Consider the following 20,886-nt stretch of genomic DNA (forward strand, 5'->3'; position numbering starts at 1 on the left):
ACGTTGATAGCCTACTTGCACCGCCGGTAGCAATAGACCTTTAAGTGCGATTCAGGTTATCAAAGCAGATATTCTCAATGATGATACATAGGAAACAGTTTAACACCAATTGGTGTGAAAGTAGCTCATATTCCATAATAATGCAAAAGGTCTGCAACATGATTTTTTTAACAAAGAGTAGCATTATCAATGAGTTTGGTACTTCAGTCAGCAGTATATTATGGTGACGGTAACGTTATATATGAATGATTGGAAAATGGATGCTATGACTGTCTTTGAAATGAAATTCTGCATTCTAGACAACATTGCATTCTCAGAACAACTTGAAGGGGGGTTGACTATGATGACTGTTAACTTATTTAATAAGTGATATATCAGAAAATGATTTATTCTGCTAACTCAAAGATCTCCTGCTATGGAATAAAGTATATTCTTGTGCTGGCTGTGGTTAATATGCAGGACAGTTAGATTATATCTTGGACACGATAGTTCTACGTGAGAAATGATGCCGAGGTAATATTTGATGTCTGTCTGTTTTTAAGACTTGAGTCATCAGCTATCCATTTTCTTCTAATAAATTTTTTAAATGAAAACATGCTTATGTCATGCAATCTCTTGTTAGGATGCCTGCTTTCATAGCATGCTCCCAGTGTCGTGTTTTAATTGAGTGAATGCACTATTCAATTCACAGGGAATATACTATGAATGATAAAATAACAAAACAAAATCCTATTTTTGCGTTGTGACGCCTAACACAGTAACTAAGTTGGTTTTGTGCTAGATGGTCTGTTTCTTCTTTCTTTCTTTAGCAAGTTCACTTTTATTTGTTTTTCATAGATTTTGGCATAAATAAAGCCAAATTGAAGCAACACAAACTTTATTTTCTTCAGCAGCACTTATATGTAGTGGGCCCATCTTTATGGCCTGCCACTTACTGCATGGGGACAGCTGAAGAACCCCGCCCAGTTCTCCCATGTGGAAACACCCTGACACAGTGGTGGCATGTTTGGAATCTGTAAGACCTTGGTTCCAATCTCTGTTTCACCAGCTGTGTGTCTGGATAGATAATATCTTAAAATTTATGGTAAGCATTAAGTGAGAGAACAAATGAAAGTAGATTAAAATACTGACAAGTATAAATTCTACCTTTAATTCCCTGTCATATTTATTTTCCCTTTCAACCAGTAATGTTCAAAATGTTCACAGTCTTTTTTTTATATATTTGAACATTTGTTTGTAGAGCTGAAGCTTGCAATTTTGTGAACTGCGTTTACTACATTAGAGTGTCCTACCTGATAATCTAACTCTCCACTACGTAATAAAGACCGTTTTCTTAAACAACAGAATCGCTGCTCACGCATCCTCTAAGGGATCTCATTATTCTAGAGCAAGCTTGACCCCGTTGTAACACTGACTTCCAAGGAAACACATGGCCCTTTGCCTCTGTTGTCTTTTCCATCACCGATGTTCTTTCATAAATGCTATTTGCTTAGAAACTTGCATCGTCATAGGCTAGTTTTCCTCACTGTTTGAGCCCATGGAGGAACATAAGCCTCCTTCAGATATTCTCCAGGCCATGAAAATGCATGCTATTTAAAATACATGCTATTTGGAACAACTGGGCAGTGTGACTGCAGTGCAGGAAAAAGTTTGGCACTCAGATACAAACATCTGGTTCAAGAATAAATCACTAACGTACCCTGTTCTTTTTTCTTGTAAGTGTAACTCTTCTTGACATGAATCTCCATAGATGTCGTAGGCAGTGACTGATATTCCAAGAAAAAATTGTGAAAAACAGCTAAATGAGACGGAGATTTACATTTTTAATCTGATATATGGGGTCTTCTTTCCAAAATGAAATCCCTCTTAACTGTGGTAATCACAATTAACTCACGCCTACTCCTGTCAATAAATCTTTGGATGGTGGCTTAATAGGTCTTTCAGGAATGAATCTTTTGCAAAGCTGTAGCCACGCTTCCTGTCTGAGCTCCCAGGAGAGTTAACAGAGAGAGTAAGTCACGCTATGAGCTGCCGTCAGACAGACGCGGGTGCAGACTGTGGCCTCATTTCCTACTCAAACTTTCAGGGCTTCCAGAGCCTACCATGTGCATTATGAATGATAGCATATACCCTTGAGGCTGCTTAAATATTAAATGATATATGTAAGCCACTCAGAAGAGTTCAGTGAGTAGCAAAAGCTCATTTGAAGAATTGTTAGTTATATGCAGGATTAACTTAAGTTTGCTACACTAGCTGCATTTTTCTCGGCTCTGTTAGTCCCTTCAAGGCCTAACTCTTATATTCTTTATGATGTTATCTTGAAGCCAATAAGATGAATTGCTTCTCGGAAAGCCTATAGGTTTATAATCTGCAAGTCCTAATTTAACTATGACCTGTAACAGAGTGCCTCATTGCTAATGGAATGTCTCTTAACCTTGTCACCCCAACTGCATCAAGAGCTCCTTGGGGACAGGGATCACGTTTATTATCAGTTTGCACATGATTAATATTCCATAAGTGTTTATAAACTGACAGGCAACATATAAGAGTAAATAAAAATTATCAACTGATATTCCATTGTATTTTATATTCTTTTAAAGATAATTTTTTATTATTTCAATCTTTTTTTTAATAGCACTAATGCAATGCTTGAGTCAAAGAGGTTGCTTAATAAATAGTTGATAAATGAATTTAGACAGCATGAATTCCACCATTCTGGATAACATCTATACTTTTCTTATTCAAGTTCTGGCAGGCCACAAAGATGCCTTATTTTTCTTTCTTCCAGTAATATCTCAGGCTATGTCTGTTATTAGTATAGTCAAACTTCATTATTTGCAGATTTTACATTTGCAAATTTGCCCAATTTTAGAATTCATTTGTAACCTCAAAATCGATACTCACTATACTTTATGTCATCTACGTGTGCAGGGCAGCAGGACATTTGTGCTGTGTGCTGCACACGTTCTCAGCTGAACAAGGCCACACTCTGCCTTATTCCAGCTTTCATGCTGTAAAACAGTGTCCTTTTCATGATCTTACTAGTGCTGTGTATTTCACATGTTCATGCTTTTTGTTGATGGTTTTGCTATTTAAAATACCCCCCAGCCCGGCCGGGCGTGGCTCAGCGGTTGAGCGTAGACCTAGGATCCAGGCGATCGGGGTTCGATTCCCGGTCAGGGCACATGCCCGGGTTGCGGGCTCGATCAATGACTCTCTTATCACTGATGTTTCTGTCTTTCTCTCTCCCTCTCCTTATCTCTCTCTGAAATCAATAAAGATATATTTAAAAAATAAAATAAAATACCCCCCAGACATAGTGCTGACGTAGTTTTTAGGGCTCCTACGTGCTAGAAGGCTGTGACGTGCTTTACAGAGACAGTCCTTGGGTTAGATAAACTTCGCTCAGGAGTGAGTTCAATGCTGTTGGCCATGAGTTCAGTGTTAATTAATTAACGATATTAAATTTTAGATGCAGTGTCTTCAGAAAGAAACATACATGAAACAAGGTTATGTATTGATTGGTTGATGAAACTGTTATAACCAGAGACTCATAGCAAACTAACCTTGTATCTCCCCTAGAAGCAATGGGTATTCAAGCATTGCTAATTCAATGTCCATGATGGCTTATAGAATAGAACTGCAGCAGATGATGAGAATCGATTGTACCCCTCTTAGTAATTAGCATTTAGTAAATCAACCTCTTCTTGGGGATCCAAGGCAATGTGGAGACGATGGGGATCATATTGCATTGCAGGATCATATGATATGTTCTATACATCCCAATAAATACTTTTTGGCATCAGGAGATGGAATGATTGGACATTTTAAGGCCAGCTCCCAAAAGTAAGCTTTGATCAGGATTTTATATATTACATCTCAGTCTTGACCCATTCCCACTACCTTTGCCATTAACTATTCACACTCTCTAACAAGCAGTGGAATATTATTTGCAAAAATGGGATGAATATGTGATTTTTGACTATGAAATGTCTGTGTCCCCAAGGATCTCATCAGATGCTGTTTGGCTCTCCTTATGCAGCAGCCAAACTTTAAAGGAAAAAGGCTGAATCTAACCTTGGTGACTCCAATTATAACCTCTCATCATGAAACAAAACTTACCTTGCTGATGCCATAAAGAACCTCAGATAAGAGGAAATAAGGATTTTTTTTAAAAAAACAACAACAATAGAAATGCTATCCAAAGGAGGAGAGAGATATGCAAATTAACACAGAGTGAATTTAGACCAGTGTGCCTTAATACTGAAGCTAAATCCAAGTCTCAGAGGAAAAGCCCCCTTTTAAAATTGCCGTGACACTCTGCCAACAAACAAAAACAAACCTCTACCTCTAACCCTGTTGAAGATCCCTCCTACCCCATACTCATTATATTCTGTGGTGGGCATTGGATGCTATTTTAATTACGGAAAGATACAAAACAAGAGGTATTTGAGATCTGCTGGGAGTGCGCGCGCACACACACACACACACACACACACACACACACACACACACACCCTCCCCCCCCCCAAGGACAGCGGACTTAGAGGGGAGAGCTCTCAGCTAGGAGTCAAGGGCTAGGTTCTAACTCCCTGCAGATGGCAAAGTGCTGGCTTTGGAGGACACCAGCAGAGGAGGCTGACACCCTGCAATGTGTTACTTCAACCCGCTGTGGGCTTGCAGGCCTTTCAAGGTTAACTTCTTTATTGTGGTCTTCTCCCTCAACACGCCAGCTCAGAGGAACAAGTGCTGTGTCAGGCTGAGAATTACAAGACAGGAAGTGGATTCGGTTTTCCCCTCTCCAAATCACATCATTGGGAGGACAGCTAAGTCCTTTGGATTCATTCATTGAGAAGAGCTAGCTACCTCTGTGACAGACATCAGAGAAAGAGAGCAAACTCAGTGGTTATATCCAGCTGTCGCAGTGGGTTTTTGGCAGGCTCTGACTAAAAGGTAATGCGCAGCTATTTTTCCTCTTGAGATGGATGTGAGCCTAGAATTCAGGTACAGTGCGAGGTGATTAACAGATGGGATGAATGGTCTCCTTTTACCCATAATATCATTTACACATTTGTCTGCTTTGAAGATCAAGTGCTCACTTGGCAGTGCACTTTGGCAACGGAACTTTCTGAGATTAAAAGAAAAAAAAATGTTTATAGATGTGGTCACATTTCTCACCTGTCAGCTATAGTAGTAAATTTAAGGTTCAAAATTTGTATTCATTATGGAATCGTATAGAATACAATGTGAATGTCAAACTAGACACCAGGAGAAATCATTTTTACATCTACAACTCTATAGTTTAGGCAATCTCAAATTTCATAGTTATTTCAAAAGAAATAAAGCTTCACCGGAAAACACAGTATTATAACAAATAGGGGAAGGATTGTCATTGCACCGCAGAGAGAACACTAGTATCACTTTACCAAATATGTGGCCAATCCTGTTTAATTGGAGCTATTATTGCACTGAGAAGAAATAACAATTTGACATCTAGGGAGTTTTAATTGGCAGTGTTACAATATTTGTGCAATGCCATCCACTACAGGAATGAAATAAGCCTTTTATAATTATATGCTGAAAATAGATGTATAAGTTCTGTAAATCCTGAAAATAATAACGTAAGTTAATATGGCTAGATAGAGAAAAATTTTTTTCACTAGGCAACTTAGCTTAGAGAAAAATAATTTTCAATGAAATACAACATATTTATCATCTCCTTCCCTAAGCCATCTTTTGCAATTTTCCTCATTTACTCTCTGTTCCACTATTTCATAACTTCTAATTGCTAGGAACCAAAACGTAGAGATATTTTTGCATTATCCACTATGGTCCTACCTTTGGGATTTAATGTCACCCCATCATGGGCTCTGTGATCCTTGGAATGATGGCCTTTAAAAAGAAACAGGGCTTTTTATAAGATGGTACTAACATTTCTTGAAGACCACATACTTGCAAGCAACACTTAATAGATGATTTTCAACTCTCACTAGGAAAGGGTTGGGGGGAGGGTCATCCCATTTTGTTTCTACCAATAAACACCTCAAGCTCTATGAGATTTCCCCCGTTAGAATCATTACTCAACAAATATCTATTGCATGTTGCATCCAAACATGACACTGCATAGGTAATTTACAGGATGCAAAGGTAATACACGACTGGACCTTTTCTAGGGGAAAAAGGAGACATTTACTTAAAATAGTTATATATTTTACACTACAGGCTGAGAGTGTCCTGAGACTTAGAGTAATCTGTGAGAGAGACCAAACAGAAGAGGAAAATATTCCACCTGAGTTTGGGTAGGATGGTCTAGAAAAAAAGAAAAAAAAGCAGGAAAAGTTCAGGATATACAAGGGGCATTTGTCTAACGTGGTTGAAGTACAGGCTAGGTGAAGGGGAGCAGTAGATGGTGAGGGTGGGAAAACAGGTAGACTCCAAACACCAGAATCCTTGGGCATCGATGAAGCAGTGTAGCTTTATTTTACAGGTAGTGAGGAATCACTAAATGTTCTCAACAAGATAGAATTATAATCTCAATTATACTAAGTTTAGAGTGGGATGTGACTGCTGGTTGCATAAAAAGTTAGAAGGCTATTGCAGTGAGGCTCAGAGAAGGTAATGAACTCCAGAACTGGAAGATTTCACATTTTGATTTCTCTCTGAAACCGAGTCTTGGATTTCCTGTGATTTAATAAGAATATATGTACACATTAAGATAGAGCCTTTATTTCAAGCTAGAGTCAATAACTTTTTTTTTTTTTAATTTCAGATTTTTCATTACTCTTACACTGCTTCGTATGTGATTTACAACATACACACTAGGTAAGTTCTTTGATTTTTCTGGTCTTCATGAGAAATTGTCTAACTAAATTACTGTTGTAGGCGTCAATTTGTTCATGTAAAAATATTTACCTTTTTTCAAGGGAAGTTTGGGAGTTAAACCCTCCAGAAGTAGAAAACTCCGTCTTGCAGTATGCGGCCTGGGGTGTCCAAGGGCAGCAACTGGTAAGCTCGGGCATCGGGATGCACCGGGTACTGTAGGCGTGGCCCTGGGGAAGTGTTCACAGGGCCACATCCTTGTAAAAACTGTCATTACATTAGATGTTCTCTATTTACCTTTATATCTTATATCTAGTGTTCTAATTTAAGTATATATCAAGTAATACCAGTACTATTTTATCATGTAATTTTAAAAGTTTACAAAGTAGTGCATGATTACTAGTTAATCATGCTAGTTATTAATTTATTATCATAGCATTGCTAGTTTATAATGAAACCTAAAAGAGAGTCAAGAATACCAAGGTTTAGTTCTGTGACATTTCCATTACATAATCTTGTCAATTTTATGTATTCTTAAAGCATTGTTCAGGGTAACAATTTAAGACAGAAGTCTATCCTTGACAATATTCTTTTAAGAGAGGATTTTAAAATCGTATTTTGGAATTATCACAAGCTTAACAAGAAAATTATTTATGTATAAAACGGTTTGAGCAATGCTACATTCGTGTACGTCTCCCAGTGCCCGCGTAAAGGCGTCGAGGGAACACTGCTCAGGAAGTGGTATTGCTCATGTGGCACGAGTGTGCTCAGTTGGACCACTCATTGCCAAATGGGTTTCTAAGAGAGGTGATGGTTTACACTTTAACCAGAAACAATGTGGGGTTTCCTGCTGGTTTTCACAGCCAGGTGTTATGTGGGTGCTCCTTCCCCCTGCTGCTGCTCTGGCCTGGGGAGCACGGTGTGCAGTGAAGACCCAGCCCCACGCTCTTCAGGGCAAACTTTGCAGCTGAGCTCTCCCTCCAGGCTCTCAGCTGCCGCATGTGGGTGAGGGCCAGCCCTTTTCAAATGTCCGCCCTTTCTACCAGTCTCGACGTGGCTTCTTCTGTAAATCCTTGGTTATAAAACTTCTGTTCAGATTGATTTTTCTGTATTTTAGTTATAATTCCAGTTTGGTATAACTTCCATCTTGCATTCTCTGATGTTTGTTTTTAAATTCACAATTATGTGTAATCAGTTTTAAAACAATTTATAGAGTGCAGACAGATTTTGTAATAGTGATTTTGAAATTGATTGGATTTGACTTATGGCTTACTATAGCTTTTATAAATGTTTTCTGTGTGATATGAAGAGTATTTGTCTCTTAGATCTCTTAACGATGATATTTTTAAGACTTTTTTTTTTTTTACCAGTGATAGTGGGTATATGATCTTTTTCTTTAGTGCCCTAACAGTTTTATATTATATAATTTGAACTACATTTTAAAGTGTGAGTGGTTTTTAATGTTAAATAATTCTTTCAGTAAATCAGATTTCTTGATATCCTTGTCAATATGTTTATTTATTTACCTTTAATAATACCTTTAATAAAGCGAAGATACCTGGGCTAGAGTCTCTGCCAGTGGTTGGTCATAGGATAGTAGCCAAGTCATTTTCCCTCTTCCACCTAATTTTCATCAGTAGAAAACTGACCAACCCTAACTCTTACCTTTAACAGAATCTTTTAAAAGAAGTTAAAATTCTCTAGATTTTTAAAAATTAGAATTGCTGCTTAAATAACAGCTGGGTGGGCTGAGGTATGTTTCTTATTCTCCATAGGCTTCAATTTCCTCATATATAAAATAGAAATATCTATACTATCATTTCATTGTGATAATTATTTGGGAAAAAGAAATATATCTCTTAATATGGTGAATATTATTGTTATTTTTTAATTTTATTTTATAAACCTAAGAAATACTTTCTTAAGCTAAATGGCGAGATAGGGAACTAGTACTAGAAATTTCACATCACAGGAAGACTGTAGAATAATATACTGTTACTAAGCAATGCTTCTCTTTATTGGGAAAACGTTTGGATCCTGAAATACCCTGGAAGCGAAGATACCTGGGCTAGAGTCTCTGCCAGTGGTTGGTCATAGGATAGTAGCCAAGTCATTTTCCCTCTTCCACCTAATTTTCATGAGTAGAAAACTGAGTGCATTTGACTGTGCTTCTTGGCTTTATTTATATTACATTCTATGTAATATAATTCTAATCAATAGTTTTTATTTTTTTAAACTGAGATTATTTTAAGTTTTTAATTATCAAAGTGATTGAGATAAAGAAAAGAGAATGTGAAAGTAGAAAAGAGTTAAGGAGTCATTGACATGAGAGATAGCCTTTTTTTTTAATTATAGTTGGCCACTCAGCAATATTTCCAAATCAGCTGTTCAATACTTAGTGTCTTGGAATAGGAGACATATTTTTTTGACATGCAAAAACAGCTTTCATTGTGTCTTGATGAATGAGTTTCATAAACATATAAACTGCGTGTTAAATGTAATGTTAAAATAAGAAACTAATTATAATATAGCAAAGTATCAACAGTAAAATAAAAAGTTATCCCTAGTCTTTAATTTCTCACATGCTTAACATGGTTTTATAGATCCAGACTAAAGGGCCATTGAGGAAACAAAGGTTTGCCAAAAATATTGAGAGAAGCCAACACAGAGTTGCCAGACATTGTACCTGAAGCTGCTTAAGCATCTTTACAGTTGAGTTTCACACTGGAATCCTATATAACACCGTTTATGCACTGCCACTCATATCTGCACTAAATGGTTGAATAATTGATTTAATAATTATGAAGAAAAGCCAATGATTTAAGGTGAAAAAAATATTCAAGTGTTTAAACACCGTAGATTATACCCAGTATGTTTGCCTTTATCATGTGTATATAGAGAGATATTTTAAAGCAATGTATTTAATATACCTATGTAGAATTGTTTCTAGATCTATTCATTATAATCATCCTGAAGACTATCAGCAGAAACTAGATATGAAGGTGCTAGGACTGATGCAGGGAAGGCATGGATCCATGTATTTACAGACACAAATTCCAGAACCCAGAAAACTCCAGATAAATTTATGTTTGTGCCTGAGGAGTCTTGAGGAAATTCTTTAAAACTTTGGTTTTAAATGACTCTCTTATTCTCCAAGCCTAGAAGGAATCTAAAATCATGTTAAAATAATAGTTTGATATTCTCAAAGAATTAGAATTGAATCATTTGCGTGCCTCCTTCGGGTCTCAGTCATTCCCTTTGCAAGCCCAGGCATTGTTGTAATCAAAGCCCTGTCAAATACCTTTCCCTCCTCTGCTGAGAGGTTTTCCCCAACATTTCTACATGCTAAGCAAATTGCTTACTTCTCAGGCCTCTAATATTCTTCTATTTTATCTCAAATTATCTAATATGTTGTTATTTGTTATTTATTTGCATTGCTGCTTTCCACCACTGACTTAGTCTTTCCAGAGCAGACATGATCCAGAATGTGCTGCATATCTCACTCTCTCCCTTCTCACTGTCTTTCTCTCCCGTTTCTTTTACTCCACCTTTTTATCCATAAAACTCATCTTAGGAAAAGACAAAATGGAGTTTTAATAAGTATCTGGTGGTGCTGAGAAATTAATGAAAGGCCGACTATTATTTCAGTGGATTATGGGACACCAGAGAAAGTTTTGAGGATGGTATAATGTGAAAGGAAGTCAAGGGTGAGAAGACAGGTCTAGCAGGAGAGTTTGGACAGACTGTAAGCAGTGGAGTCTAGAGGCAGAGAACTAGGCAGGGAACTATTTTGTCAATCCATAACTGAGTTGATAACATATTTAAGAGGTAAGTAAATCAAGTTTTAAACTCAAATCTAAAGTTTTATTGCAGACCAACAATAAAAATCGCCTTATAAATATTTATTCAAGTAAATGAAATTATGAAAATGTTATATAAGTGTATTTCTATACTATTTTGTAAAGACAAATGATCATTTTAGACTCTTAATTCTTTAAACCACTTTACTGAGTGCAAATAAAAGATTCACATAGACAAAAGGCTTTGCATTGAGTACACACAAGAGACTATACATATTCAATGTATAAAGCGTGATAAGATGCAGATATACACTTGTAAAACCATCACTACATTCACTGAGGACAAACATATCCATCACCTCTAAGTGTCCTACCACCCTGTATCATTTTTTTGTAACAAGAACACAATATAAAATATACTCCTTTGCTATTGCTAATATTTTTTTACTGTATTCAGAGTAAAATAAAGTCATCATACCCATCCTTTCTATAGCATAAAGCATTAAAAATATCCAGGGTTTTACTTATCACAGTCTAGGTGTTCAAAAAAATCACTTTAATACATTTTATTACCCATAATTTTGAAAGTATAATATTTACATAATTCTCAAAATAGAAATAAAATTATCAAACTTTCCAATTTTTTTTCACTTTACTATTACTAGATTTTTACCTTAAAATTGTATTAAAACAAGCGATTGGCAATGGTTTAGCAACTCTAAGAAGTTTTATATTTTCTTGATGTCATTGTTTGCGTTTTCATTAATAGAAATTTTGAACAATTCCATTGCCATTTCCAGTATGAATTTAGTCCTCGTGGGTTTATAGTAGGTGTTTAAGGTAGCATTTTTCAAACATGTCATTGAAATCTCAGGTTTCCTACTAAAAATCAACATCGTTTTCTTCATAACCCATTATGTATACATGTTTTTCAGAATAAGAGTAATTCTTTAATTATCATTGAGATATATTCAAGAAATATGTAATAAGCATATGCAAATATAAGATATACATGCAATTACACACACAGCACACGCACTCACTCATGCACACATAGTCACACACACCCGGCCGCTGCCACCATGTCCATTTTGGAATGAAAGTTTGGACTTCGAGCCCTAGCACCCCTGAGTTGGCTAGAAGCAGAGAAGATGGGGGGCCAGCAGGAGTCAGCGCTTGGCTGCAGTGTGCATGGGGCTCGCTCCTCGCAAGCACACTTCGCTAGGGAAGGAAGCCAGAAAATTCACACCGTGAGCATCCTCAGGTGCTTGTCTCAATGACCGCTTCCCATATAAATGAACTTGGACTTTCGAAAAACTCATTCATCTTCATTAGTGGAGATCATTGAAAATAGGTCACCCTCTCATGTAATCCGTAGCCACATCTAATGTTTGTGTTTCAGTTCCAGGAAATAAAAGCAACTCCTCTGCCCACATTCTAGAACCAGGTTTACCTACGGTCTGTTGGGTCTCAATTCAAATTTCACATCAGGAGAACCAATATCAAGATGCTCCTATAATTTCTTTATTCAATATTTAGACCGGAAATGTTAGATGAAACTTTATAAGATAGTGATGTTTCAGTTTAACAAAATCGACAACAAAAACACCCTTAAAATATCTCAGTCATTTTAACTGATAAATTTGCAGTGTGTTAAGGTATATATTTACATTAATAGATTATGTGTGTATGTAAATGTGATAGGAAATACATTCTCATATAATTAGAATACCGTAACAATGTTTATGTATGTGTAGAAAATAATAAAAACATGCAATTAGAATCTACAATTTAAAGGAAGATTAATTTGCATTGCTGTGTAAAAATCACACTCACACAAGCTAAGCACTCCCAGAAACCTCTTAGTGTCTTATGATTATGTAAATAGCATATTTATGACATTTCTACCTAAAGTCAAAGCTTTTCAAAATAAATTCTGTGTTTGTTTTTTTTAATAAACACTCATTAGGTTGTTTTCCTCCATTTAAATGTTGCACCTTTCAATGTAAGGAAAAATCTGAGCAACTTGCCTACTCTTGGCGGCACTCCTAGTGCTGCTGAAGTGTTTGCGTTGGCATTGTTAGAAGTCACTTGCTAAGCATGTGCTGACTTCACATTGCTGACTGCCTTGGACAGTAAACTCTCTGAAGGCAGGAGCTCAATTCCCGTAATCCTGACCGCCCAGGTAAGTGTATACTGAGGTGAGGAGGTGGCAAGCGTCAGTTCTCCATAGAAAATAATAAAAGAAGCTCCACGGGCAAGATGCTGTAACCTGGGTCAGCATGTGGAAATGGAACATATTTAGATGCTGACAGTTTCTAGGTCAGGCCAGCCCTAGAGATTTAGAGAGTGAGCAGAAATGTTGCCAGGCTTATATCTGAAGGAAAAACAACAGCAAAAACAAAGATAAAGAAAGAAAGCAGGCTGCCCGTCTAGGGTGTGCTGTTTGAGAATACCTTGTACCGATGCTGGGCGTGTAATACTTTCTTCAACGTTTGGAAAAACAAAACAAAATTCAGTACTTTCTCACACATTGAACCACGTTAATGATGGGACATCCGCAATTTACTTCTCTCTTTTGGGAGGAGGTGGTAGTCTTTGTCCCTGTTTGAAGTGTTTTAGTTGGTTTATCCAGCATGAATTATAAAAGTTTAGACAGATTCTAACTGCTATGAACATGGTGCTTATTAGGGATGTAAAAGGTGCAATTTCTGTATTCCAGGAACTCAAAAAAAATGGTGTTAAAAGTGAGGATACACACCTCTGGGAACACGTGCAAGAGCAGGATCCCAAGATAGGCCTCCTCTTGCAGGGGGAGCCCTCCTGAGGTGACAGGGCAGTTTCCTGGCGAAAGTGACCTGCAAGCTGAGTTTCGACATTACACATCAGGGCAAAGCAGGACTGCAGTGAATTCTCAATAAGGAAAGAAATAGACTAGACTTACGTGGAGTCGCCTGCTTTAATTCTTTTGCTTGTATTTTTAATAACAGGAAACTCTCACTTAGATAGTACATCCAAATGTGAAAAGGTAGAAAGAAAAAAATAAACCAGAAATGTAAAAAGCTGGTTTGTACTAGGAAGAAGACCCGACACATCCTAGTTCTAATGACAACTCATACATTTCCCTTAACTTATGTTTAAGCAATTTTGAGTTACGTAGGAATAGTGCAGTAAATGCAACAACCAGATCTTCGCTCCCCTGCTTGTTTTCCAGCATAAATAGCAACTTCTATGGTGCTTCTTGTCTCATGCTCCTCCTAACATTGAATTAAATAATAAATTGTGGAGAAAGAACCATGGAAGTTCCCTGATCGCAGATTTTTAAACTATAAATCTAAGTCGTGCATAATGAAATGTGCTGAACAAGTTGGACAGCTCCTGCTGGGCAAAAACCTGGCATGGAATGAAAATGGAGATGATAGTAAATGTTCCCAAGTATTAGCTCCTCTGTGTTTCATTACAACTAAACTTTCGCACATCTGTTAGTCTTACTTGCGACCATACAGCATATTCTATGGTGATGGGAAGTCATATTCCATAACAGTCTAAATAAAACTTACCAAATAAGATTATACCATTGTTTATTGTGAAACATCCTGCACAGCCCTGAGGGAAAAGAATTCCAATTAGGAAAAGTTCAGTACTCTAGTGATTTACTGTGTTTTATTAAATGGCATGAAGAGAACTCCCTGAGGGGAACCATAGTCTGCTTTACTGTCAAGACACCTCGTGTCAGAAATAGTTCGGCACCCTTGAGATGGTCTGGTAGAGGAGCCTCTCCACGCTCCTCCTTAAGAACAGCAAAGGAAATGAACATGAGGAAGGAAGCTTCATCTTTTGGGATACTCTTAACCACAGCGGGAGCTGGAATCTCTAAGGAACATGAAATAATAATTCCCCAGAGCAAGGAAAGATTGAAGGCAAATATATACTTCAGCAGGTTTTGGGAAACAGAGAAATAGAAGAAATTGACAATTTGAGCTTCACCACTTTTCTTACAGTAAGAGAGAGAACAAGTAGATAGAAAATCAGCAAGGGTATAAAAGATTTGATCAGCGCAATCAACCGGCAAGACATAATTGACACTTGCAGAACACCGTACTCCGCAATTACAGAACGTTTGGTGTTTTTAGGTGCATACACTGGGCCCTAGAACAAGTCTCAATAAGTATAAAAGAATGGGAATCACAGAGAGTGGGCTCTTGAAGCACAAAGGAGTTAAATTAGAAATCAAAAACAAATTACACACACACACACATTTTTATTGCTCTAAGAATATCTCCAATAAGAATTATGGTAATATATATCTAGCAATTCCAAATGTAGAATTTATCTTGTAGAGATATTGCACATATGCCTGAAGACATTTAAAAAGTAAATTAATTGGAATATAATTTAAAAGCAAAATAAAAGACTAGAAAATACTTAGATCAGCATTAGGAGACTAGTAAAATAAATTAGGGTGCACAAAACAATAAAATATTAGGAAGCCATTAAAACAAAATGATTCTTCTATATGTGCAGATGTGCAGTGCCATTCAGTAATAAAAGTCTGTATGATTAATTAGTATGATGTCAATATGAGCAACATAATAATATATTACATATAATATATAAAATATATATTATATGTATATAACAAATATAACTTAAATAAATTCTAGAATTCACAAGAAACTGTTAAGAGTAGTTGTTTCCTGGCAGAAAACTAGGGTTTGAGAGAGATTTTTCGTAGTATTTAATTTAATATTATTTATGAACATGTCCTATATTTTTAAAAGATATGTTATAAAAGTTATTAAGGATAGCAAGACAAAGTTTAAAGCTCAAAATTAATTGCTTTTAATGCAACATGTGAAAACGAAAGCACATCAGGTACTTTTAAAATACAGAAAAAGGTGACAAGTTTATATATATAGAGAGAGAGATAAATCTTGTTTTCTGAACTGTATGCCAGCAAATGTCATATGAAATGGAAAGAGATTTTACTGGTGTTACAGATATGAAATATAATCAAGGGTAAAGTGGGGAGGGAATAATACAATGTGCACAAAAGTAGGTTTACAGTTGTGAGCATGAAAAACAGTTTATTCTTCTATTATTAGTTATTAATTATTGTATTATTTTCCACATGAACAACTCTAACCTCGTTTTGCCCCACCCCATATAATAAAGCACTAATAATTGCTAGTTGAGAGTAGTAGGGTAATGGGTAATTTAGTCTAAAAAATATTTGATGCTGTAATATTATTTAAATGTGAGGAGATGAATTATACTTTGAGAAGAAACAAAAAACATAAAGAATTCATATTTAAAGCTGAATAAAACTCAATTGTGGCTTTAACCTTCAACTGCACTTGTTAGAAAAAAGGCTAACATTTAAAATAAATGTTAAAAGATTTAATATTTTGTTTCTAATGTGCGCTGATATGAAGAGTAGAATGAAGGTAATTATATTACAAATTGGCACCCAAATATTTATCCATCAAAATTATTCTAATAATTACATTTTATGTCCTAGAGCTGAACTAGAACATGGGGGTGAACAGAGCCAACAGTGGCTGCTCACTAATTTTTTTGACTTCCTTTTGTTTATCTATATTCAGTCTTCCAAAACAACTTTCCCTTGGAAAAATTACACCACCTTCTAACCTTTTTTTATTCTAACTGGCTTTATGTCTCTAAAAAAAAGCACTATTTTGTCCCTGGAAGCATAATGATATATATCTACTGATACATCTGATCTTTGAATACATTCTTAGAAATAGAGTTGTTTTTTGTTTTAAATCACTATCACTTTTTAAAGTTGTCATTTACTTGATATCAAGAAACAATTGAAAAAGGAAAACAATATTGTACTAGGAATAAGGTACATTTTACGCTGGGAAGTAACATCCCACTTCCAGAGCAGCGTCCAAGTGGCAGAGCTTGCGCTGAAGTTGAGTGAGTGGTTTCTCAGCTCTGCTGTGGAGGAGTGAGCCGCTAACCAAGAGTCCTCGTGGAACTGAGCTGTAACCTCTGGACAAAACTTCAAAAAACACACACAAAAAGGAAAACGAACAAACAAACAAACAGAAACTCCCCCAAGATTCCAAAGCTTGAAGAGACCCAGGCAGATTCTGGAAGGGATTTAAAATGAACAGGAAGGTGAGCAGCGGGGTGCAAGGCTGCCCCTCCGTTTCTGAGGGGTTTGTCCTGCAGCCAGCTGTGCTGGAGGCAGAGGTGCGGGCGTGGGGTGCGGACTCCGTGAAAGAAACCCCCGTCTTTCAGCAGCCAGGGGACGAGCCCCCTGCGTGCCCGAGCCTGCCAGGCGGCCAGCGGCACACCCTGAGGGCCAGGAAGAGGCAGGGCCGCCGGGTGAGTCAACCGAGCCAAGTCTCCCGCTCAGCCTAAATGCGGGTGCTTGAATTTTCAAGTGAGGTCTTGAAAGGTGCTGTTTTGTTTTCCTCCAGAGTCAGGAAAATAAATGCATATAGGAATGAGGGCAGAAAGTGCATCAGCATTATATATCTATCTATATCTATATCTATATCTATATCTATATCTATATCTATATCTATATCTATATCTATATCTACATCTACATCTATATCTATATCTATCTATCATCTATGCATGTATAGAAGATAGATATAGATATATTCGATGCTGATACACATGCACATGTATACATATGTAGATATATCTGTTAAATAATTTAGAATTTAAGGATAGGTGGTTGTTTATTTCTATCAGTCAAATGCCAGGTAAAATCCTGCATTCATAAACAATGTGGGTTTTTCTTTACATTTTTGTACCTAATATATTTGAAAAGTTTAAGCAAGTCAGTCTGAAAGTGCATCCTAAATGATTAATGATATAGAATCATTTTAACTTTTTTCTAGAACATTGTAAACTTTTGAGATTTTAGGTTGTTTTGATCTTATTTCCGAAATTTAAGATGTATTATTTTAGAAGCTAATTCAGTTTTACTCACATGGTTAATAAAATATTTATTCAGTAATTCAGTTTTCTGGTAGCATGTTCTTACTCCCAGAGATCATGACCATCAAGAATTTAGTTAGTAAAATGTGGAAAATATTTCTTATAAAACAAAAAAGGCACTTGAATTTTTAAAGAATGGGAAGTTTGTTTTTAGAATCTTCTGTGCATTAGTCACTGGAGAGAATTCAGATGTAGTGAAACTGAAGAACTGCTGAGGCATCTAAGCAGAAGGTGGTAAGTCAAGAAATACTTGGGGCAAAATTGCAATGGATATAACACAATAACATGCACATAAAGCAAGCTGAATGCATATTTTTAAGGGGAGGTAATAGTGGGTTTGTTTTCTTAGAATCATGGTTTCTTGATTTGAGGATTAAACGTGATGTGCATCTATTTGCAGAAAATGCAAAGAGACTTTGCAAAAGAGACATGTATTGGCAAAAATGTGGTATGGAATTTGGTCTGGATATTTGGCTAGTTATATCAGAGAATCTAAAGAAGAAAAAAGAAAAGAAATGCTGGGATAGAATGAGGTTGGATTGGTTGGCCTGGAGCACTGTTGGCTATATATTTAATGGGATTATAAGTGGAGAGCCACTGAAGTCTTATGCACCTGAAATGGAGTTTAGGGTTACTCCAGCAGGTGTGTGTATAATGGATTTATTTCAGAGCGGCCCAGTGGGATGTTGTCCATTGACCTGACTCCCCCCGAGTAAAGATTTGAAACAAACCCATTACACTTGTGGGTATGGAAAGGAAAGTTGCACAATTTGTAAGTGGTGTGTGTAAGGATTATTTTTGTTGAGCTAAATTAGAACATGGTCATGTGAAGAGGCACAGATTATAAAAAGGATCCGAATAAGTGTCTCATATATGATTTGAAAGGAATAAGAAATGGTGACTCCAAGGGAAAAATGGTGAAAGCTGAGAAGTAAAGCAGGTTGAGGGCTAAGACGTCCCTGTTAAGTAGCATGTAAGTTTTGAGTGGACATGTACTTAAGGTAAGGATAATACGTAAAGGTCAATCCATTTCTTTGGGAGATCCTCACCCCTGTGTTTAAGGAAAATATGAAACTCTTGATCTAATTTGATCACACTGATTTTAGTTAATCCTTAATATTTTATTTCTTCAAGATGAGTTTTGTTATTGCTACTGAACTTTGCTGACATGAATGACCCACATCTTAGAGAAGTTTATGCAGTTTGAAAACTATGAAATAATTGGTCCTTGAGGATGCAAATAATGATCCATATACCAGTTCATTTTAATTTAAAATATAGGACCTATTTTTTTTTTTTATTTTATATATATGTGTGTGTGTGTGTGTGTGTATCTTTATTGATTTCAGAGAGAGAAAGGGAGAGTGAGAAAGAGAGATAGAAACATCAATGATGGGAGAGTCGTCATTGATCAGCTGCCTCCTGCACACCCAAGACTGGAGATCGAGCCCACAACCTGGGCATGTGCCCTGACTGAGAATCGAACCGTGATCCCCTGGATCTTAGGTTGCTGCTCAACCACTGAGCCATGCCCGGCCAGGCAATAGGACCTATTTTAAAAAAATATTTTTAAAAGCTTTACTCTGAATACTTTGATCTGCAAGATGTTCTGATTTTAAAACGGGATGGTAAAATGCATTTAAGAAATGCAATATAATATCATGGATCTCAATCAAATTAGTAAAATCTTTGAAGAACCCTAAAGTAAAGAAAGAAAAAAGAAATGATCTAATTTTGTTTATCTCAGTGTTTCTTAGTTGTCTTATCCTAGGATCCAGACCAACAGTGAAAAACTCTTCCTGTAAAGGGCAAGATAGAAAATGTTTTTGGTTTTGTAGGATGGTAGGCCAGATTGAGGGTATTATGTAGATACTTAAATAACATGACAAAAACCAAGTATTTTATTGAGGAAAAATTTATTGCCATAAAATTTTATTGAAGAAATTAAAAATAAAGTAATAAAGTACAGTGTTTTGTATTTCATGTCTACTGATGTGAACAATGAAATTATTTTATGAGAAAACCTTTTACTTAATTGAGGTTCCAAGTAAGTGCTCCTCTCATCAGAACGATGGCAAATATTGGTCTACAAAAACTTTTCTTAGCTCGTAGGCCATACAGAAACAGGGCAGGCTAGGTGTCACCCATGCACCATGATTTGTTCATCCCTGCCCTTGAAGGTGGAGCTTTCATGTTTTATATATAATGCCACCTATTAGAACTAGTGTTTTATAATATCACTTCTCTACTTTGAAGAGCAGAGAATGGTAAAGCTGATCGACATGACCCTCATATGAGAAGGATTTTTAACAATGGACTGGAAAAGATCATGTTCTAAAGGAGCAAGAGGGAGCAATGAGTATCTTGAGGTATGAGCTATAAGCAGGAGTCACTAGAAGGGGCTGCTGGATAATGACATCCTCAAGGACACCAGGGTTCAGTTATGGCAAAGAGGGAGGTGGGACCTTCAGAGCAGATACAGAGTAGGAGGAATCTGGTTGGTTTTGCAGTGCCAGTTTTCAGTTGCAAAGTGAAAGAGTTTGGAAGGTTGATTTAATAAAGGGCTGGGGAGTACTGAGCATTATCCTAGGAATGACAGCATGCTGGAGCAGCAATTGTTAGTGGCATTAGTTACAATCATGCTGTGACAGACGGGAACAGGAATAAGTAATACGAGAGATTTAGTTGATAAAGTCTGTATGAGGCCCTAGCCGGGTTTGCTCAGTGATTAGAGCCTAAGCCCTCAGGATGAAAGGGTCCCAGGTTTGATTCTAGCCAAGGGCATGTACCTCAGTTGCAGGCTCGGTCCCCTAGTTGGGGTGCATGTTGGGGGCACCTAATTGATGTCTCTCTCACACCGATGTTTCTCTCTCTCTCCCTTCCACTCTCTCTGAAAAGCAATGAAAAAAATATATACATATCCTTGGGTGAAGATTAAAAACAAAAGTCTGTATGAGGAAGGCAATCACTAAGCGTGGGGCAAGGAGACTTAATTGCTATGATGGTGTGATCCATAGGAAGCTTGATAGTCATCCCTGGTAGGATGAATGCTGTTCCAGGGCATGTTATTGTGCCCTGGCCGGGTAGCTCAGTTGGTTAGAACATTGTGCCCATACACCAAGGTTGTGGGTTTGACCCCCGTCAGGGCACATACAAGAAGCAAGCAATGAATGCAGAAATAAATGGAACAGCAAATCAATGTTTCCCTCTCCCTTCCTCTCTCTCTAAAATAAAATTTAAATTTAAAAAATAGAAAGGAAAAAAGGACACTCTATTGCTTGAA

General features: G+C 36.8%; 1 protein-coding gene across 1 annotated transcript in view; it reads left to right on the forward strand.

Annotated features, from left to right (window-relative positions):
* The window catches only part of DPP10 (dipeptidyl peptidase like 10), a 542,160-nt gene that overhangs the window by 414,042 nt on the left and 107,232 nt on the right, over window positions 1–20,886 (forward strand). Inside the window, exons 6-7 of the mRNA XM_087819898.1 lie at window positions 6,770–6,822; window positions 6,924–7,005. Coding sequence (XP_087676024.1) covers window positions 6,770–6,822; window positions 6,924–7,005 — 135 coding nt within the window. The remainder of the gene's footprint in view (window positions 1–6,769; window positions 6,823–6,923; window positions 7,006–20,886) is intronic.

Source organism: Miniopterus natalensis, chromosome 8 (assembly GCF_054644295.1).
Source record: "Miniopterus natalensis isolate mMinNat1 chromosome 8, mMinNat1.hap1, whole genome shotgun sequence".
NCBI classification, from domain to species: Eukaryota; Metazoa; Chordata; class Mammalia; order Chiroptera; family Miniopteridae; genus Miniopterus; species Miniopterus natalensis.